At 43.3% G+C, this 6,000-nt stretch overlaps 1 protein-coding gene across 1 annotated transcript in view; it reads left to right on the top strand.

The window, feature by feature from the left end:
- Positions 1–1,026: 1,026 nt before the first annotated feature.
- The window catches only part of FAM124A (family with sequence similarity 124 member A), a 54,199-nt gene continuing 49,225 nt past the window's right edge, over positions 1,027–6,000 (top strand). Inside the window, exon 1 of the mRNA XM_040584381.1 lies at positions 1,027–1,203. Within this exon, the coding sequence (XP_040440315.1) occupies positions 1,157–1,203 (47 nt within the window). The 5' untranslated portion in view covers positions 1,027–1,156. The remainder of the gene's footprint in view (positions 1,204–6,000) is intronic.

The following is a 6,000-nucleotide window of genomic DNA, read 5'->3' as shown; positions in this document are numbered from 1 at the left end:
ACTAAGTGCTGAGAATCTTGTGAGTATTATGTGGGAACCTAAACACAAATGTAGATACCTAACTTTAAATGGATAGGCTTGAAAATGATTGTCTAAATGTACGATGAGATTTTATTTGATAAATCCCAGGTGAATAAACTTGGCATCTTTATCATGACTCCATGAACAGAACTTCTGAAGAGCAGTTATGGGAGCAACTTCTGGGCAAGAAGTAACTTGTAAAACTTCTTTTCACATTGTTTGAGCAAAGGCAAGTGCTTAAAATCATGTATTTTTCTTCTTCCTTTGACAGCCGTGGAATAAAATTTTTACAAGTTTTTAGACTTTTTTTCCTCTTAAGTTTTTCTTAAGGGTTTTTGTGGTGCTTATTCCTATAACATTATCATGGAAATAGCTGAAAAGGAACTATTTATGAGATCAGTCCTGCAAACACAGAATACTGTCCGTAATGCATATTCCGAAAATACTATGTAGATCCATAGCATAGCCTGTAGTAACAGGCTGAAGTAAATAGTCCCAGAAATGTCAACATGCACACACACATAAGGGCATAAAGGATGCATATATTCAAAATGAAATTTAACCTTTTTACACAGTAGTGTCATTTGCTGAACAGATAAAAATAATGAAAAGCGTTGCCTTAGATTTAAGATTAACAGTGCATTTTCAGACAATGAACATAACTGTTTCACTGGTTTCATGCATTTCGATTTTGCCCAGAATCCGTATCTAAACCGTTGCAGGAAAGTCACACACTATTTCTTTGAGCATAAACAGCATTCCTCACTCGCAGACAAGAACATGCTGATCAGCTTCCTTGAATAGCTACTTAAAGGGGAGATGATGAATTTATTCCCTGTTCTCTGTGGAGTGGCATTTTTTTACGCACTGACATGCTGTGATGAGCACTTTATGATGCATTGCTGACTGGCTCTAATACCACTTGATCCTTTATAAATTAAGAGGCAAGAAGCTGCAGCCTATCGTATAACTCCATTACTGGGATTTGGATTAAGAGTGCCTCGCACATGTTACTGTCTTTCCTTTAGCTGCTACACATTAGGTGCCTTGAGAATAGCTTTTGGAAACCTTTTTCTCAAGTCATCCTTTTACTGCCCATCTGGGCTCTGAAAGGATCTATCTGCCAGTGAGCTGCATGGGCCCAAGTCTGGGGGGAAATCCAGCAACCAGCAGAGAAAAAGAGTAAGTTTAGAAAGAATTTTTTTCTATTTCATTTCCATCTGCATTGCAAAACCTGATCTTCACTCCTAGAGTAAATGCTTTTATTTGCATAATTATTTCGAGGTTCACCCTTTAAAGATTTTACCTGTTATACTATGGCAGTGACTGTTTTCCCGAGAGGTCTGTTATAGTGGGTATAACAGCAGGTACAGTAACAGTTAGGCCTTTTCCTTTCATCTTCAAGACTTGGTGGGGGTGGGTTTTTACAGTTTGTATACAGCTCGCTTGCTCCTGCATCCTTCTGGGGTGCAGGACTTCCTGCTGCAGTGCACCCCTGCCACCCAGAGTCATGCAGCCTCTGTATGCTCACCAGATTGGCCATGTGGAATTTTATGGAAGGAGTAAAATTAATGGGGAAGAAGGAAATGAGCATTTAGACCTTCTCCTCCTCCCCTCTGCCACAACAGAGAAGCCAAACTGGTACCATTATTCCAGCTGTGGCCCAAGGGAAACAAGGCAGAGGGCCAGTGGGACTAGGCAGGGCTGTGCGGGGCCAGGTCAAGTCCTGTAGCAGGATGGAGATAAAATACATTTCAGCCTTATTGTCATAAACAGGACCTTCTTCTTCCTTCAGGCAGAATATTTAAATCCAGCTGGGCTTCCCTGCACCTGTAAGCAGCTGGGCTCTGGTTCGTGCATCAAATACACTGGAGCTAAGAGGTGCAATGAGCAAATTTGATGGACATTCTCTCCTGACGTGTCTTCCATAGTGATTGATATTGTTGCCTCTATTCTTTCAGACAGTCCTTTTCCCCCATCAAATCAAACCGACATATTCAGAAAGGCTACAACCACCCATCTGTGTACAGGATGATACCTATAAATCACTAGAGGCCACCTCCAGCCAGTAGCACTGCCAGCCACAGCGTGGAGGTCTTGGCAGATTGACCAAGAAGTTTTGCAACATCACAAAACTCTGAGTGAGGCATATCAGAGCTGAAGACAACAATCGTTAGATGCTCTGTCACCTGCACAGTGCAGCTTTCCAGGGGGAATGAAATCAGAGTGTAACTGCTGCCAAGACAGCTCTCCTGTTTCGTTAAGGTTTTTTCCCCATCACTAGCTAGGTGATGATACTGGAATGCCACTAAAATGTGTAGTATTCACAAAATCAGGCACATATTCTCCTAGCCAAACTGTTACCGCAACCAGAGCTGGTCTAAGCATACCTATGCTCTGATCCACTTCAAATACTCTTAGGATCCCTGGCCGCCTTAATTATCAAATTTGCATCATGAGATAAATCAGGGAAGTACCATTAGAAGTTTGCCCTGTCCTTACGCTTTTCTGAAACATCTGCTTTTGGCTACTGGATGAGACAGATACAGGGCTAGATGGATCTTGGATACAACCTAGTACAACTATTCTTATAAATAGTTGTCTCCAATAAAAGAAGACTGCAGAGCAGCCAGGGAACCCAGGAGGCACTGCTGTTCGAAGGGAAGGCACTCACACGCTCCAGTGATGGGCAGCCATCCAAAATGCTAAGGTAGATGGGTGGTAATAAACTCCGGAGATAAGCAGATGGCTCCCAAGTTACAGAATGAGTTTACAACAACAAGTACTAATGGTCTTAAGCTATTTTATGAACTTCTTGCAAAATGCCAGAGCCGGCTATTACATGTCTGAGCTTCTTAAACATCAAAGCTATTTTTTTAAAGTTGATTTATACAAGCCAAAAGAGGTTATGTAATTTTCAGTTAAAACTTGCAGACCACAGAAACAGCATCCAAATTTTTTTCCTAACAATCCTTCCTGGCTAATGGATTTTCGGGCCAAGTTTCTGCCCTTCATACTTTTATGTAGCCCAGCGATAGTTCTGCAACTTTTTCAGTGCAGTATGAGAACAGCAGCTGAAGTTAAATTGCATCTGGGCTGCTGCAGCACTGTCCCCTGCCCTGGAGAAGCCATGCGCTCCAGCCATGCTGTTCCGTCCCACTCTGTTGTCTTGCTGCTGCCATTTGTGCAAGCAGAAGGTGAGTCTCTCCAGGAAAATAATTTGGTTGGAGACAAACCGCTTCTTTCTTTTGCTGGGCTGGTTTTCAGTCAGACCAGCTCTTTCAAATTCTCCAGGCAGTGTGGAGATGAGGACATGGACATGCACGGTCAGGGACAGGAGAGGAGGTCAGGGTTTGCAGCCTCACTTTAGCCAAGTGTTTGCTGCTAAGGAGCTCTGCTGCTAGCAAAAGAGTGAGACACCCTGGTTCTGCAGGTCATCGGATGATGCAGTTTGCAGGTTTAGTTGAGACCTTTAATTTGATCCATAAGCTCTCAGAAAGGGCCACCCTGGTACAGATGGATCAACCAGAAAACTGACATGCTTTACATTCTTTCAGTGATTTGCCTGCTGTGAGAGGACGTTAAAGAACTGCCCGGCCCATACGTTGGGGTACAGTGTTTCTCCTCCTTTGAAGTCCCAGTGATGTTCTTCCTGTGGTTCCTGTATAAGACTCCGCTTTCATTCCTTGCCAGTTTTTAATAGAAGTGCACATTTATATCAAGTACGATTTCTCTCGCACCTGCCTCTCCCCATGCTGATACCAGCACTGATACCTCTGAAGCAAAACACTCTTGACTCACAATTCACGGGCAGTCATTCCCTCCTAGCATTCTCAGCACAGGTAGAGACATCGTGCATACAAGGTTGCTCCCAACGTGACAGAAGGGATATTTTAACATTTGTCTCACCGTATCAGTAAAAGGAGTAGTTGTAGCCTCAATCTAACGAGGGAGGGGGAAGGAAGGCTGTACAAAGCCACCGGACACAGGAGCCCCTACAGCGGCCAGCGTAAATGGGACTTTAACAACTCCCTCTACACCAGTAAATCTACTCTTGTTTACAGATCTCAGAAGTGGAAACAGAATCAAATATCTTCTAGCAAAAATTATTTAATTTTTATTTCTGTGATCTACTTCACTATGTTTACCATGGCTTAGATTATGCATAGAACAGGCATTCCTGCTGTTCGCTTGATAAAACAGTTGCTAAAATTCACAACTACTGGATGAAGAGGTTTAGTAAAACCATTTAAACCTAATAGGACTACCTGACTGTCAATCTTACGATTAAAAATTTATATCACAGGTAATTCAAAACTGGATTTTTTAAAATGTGGTAGAACAATTAAGAAATAGAATCTCCCTTGGAGATCCAACAGTGCTTTAAATGTAGCTGCTTTCCAGAGTAAAATGTTTTACTGTCACAACCAGCTGCAAAGGAGAAAAAAAACCCTGAAGACCATTTTCCCCTTCAGAAGAGTCTACATGTGAAAGCTGCTATAATATTTACTGCTGCTGCCACAGGGATTTAATCCTTCCTCTTTGAGCGCCAGTGGGTACAGGACTGGTCCTTGAAAATAACGTTTCCTCTGCCTTGTAAAGCACACTATTTTATGAAAAACTTTATTTAATAGGAGTTGCCATGGTTACCAGCATAGGAGTGCTTTTGTGAATGCGATGATCGCTCACCGAGTATATGTGAATGGCTTAGGATGCTCACCAGAAGCCAGAACTGTCTCATTGACCTCATAAAAGTGACACCAAGTCCATTGCCCGCTTTCCCGGTAAACTTTTCACACACGTGGCACCACATGACACTTGCTGGCACTCTTTTAAATGTGACAACTGAAACATTTCCCCTGTGCTTTAATGGATGTGTTCCAATACACTCTTAACATTTCCATCAAGGGAGAAATCAAGCAAACACTTGAGCATCACCTAACACACATTCTGTCTCAAGCCTTGCCTCCCCAACTCAGCAAGTCCACAGAAGAAGATTACATTCTCCATCCATCAGCCAGCAGAGATCAGAGTAGCCTCTGGCCAAGCAGGCCAAGAGTACCTGGAAATACGTGCACATTTGTAGGTCTATATTCAGCCACTGAGATCTTGAAAGCACCTCTCCAGTCCCAGATGCAGGCCCAGGTGGCCTTGTTTGGCTTGTGCTCATGCACTCTCTCTTACAGGACACCAAAGGAGATGTGCAGTGTAATACCAGTCGCTGGTGACCAGAAAAAGGGGAATTCACCTGCATGACCTCTACATCTCTTCAAACATCTGTGGCACGTAGCCCTTGTACACCAGGCTTTCTACATTCAGGGCTGTCCAAACCGGTGCTAAGCTCTTCTAGGTTTCCTCACACCAGTGAGGGCTGGGTCAAGGTTTGGAGCAAAGGCTCATCTCTTATACTTTACCTAGGATGTCAGTACTTATCAGTCCACTCAGAGCCTGGAGGCTGACGCATTATTGCTTGGCACAGAGCCACTGCCCCCAGGTCCAAGCCTGGATTGCTGATCCTGGCACCTACAGGCAGCAAAGCCACTGATTACATCCACTGAAAAGGTCTGGCTGAACAAGATCATTTGCAATGTGAGGGCAAGATTAATTCCTTAAAGTCCATGATAGTCATCTCGGCTTCCCCTGAAAGAGACTTTCCACTGCCCAGCTTAGTCAGTCCTCCAACCAGATGCTTGCACAGAGGTGGGGTGCAGCTCTGCTCCCCCTTGTACTCCCATTGAGCTCTGGGCTTCAGGATGATACAGAAAGGGACTCCAAATACTCAGCTTTTTATAGCAGTTGTTACTGAGTGCTAGAAGTTTTCAATAAAAATTTTAATATACTAGAATTCAAGTAAAAAAAAGAGCAATTTGCTTATAAAATACATATTTGCTGCGTTGTACCATGAACTTTTGTAGGGGTGTGCGTGCTAGGGTTTTCAAATGAAACTTAAGAGTGGGACCTGGGAACCAAAATCCCTTA

Source organism: Falco naumanni, chromosome 2 (genome assembly GCF_017639655.2).
Source record: "Falco naumanni isolate bFalNau1 chromosome 2, bFalNau1.pat, whole genome shotgun sequence".
In the NCBI taxonomy this organism is placed as follows: domain Eukaryota; kingdom Metazoa; phylum Chordata; class Aves; order Falconiformes; family Falconidae; genus Falco; species Falco naumanni.
This window is presented reverse-complemented; position numbering and strand designations above follow the sequence as displayed.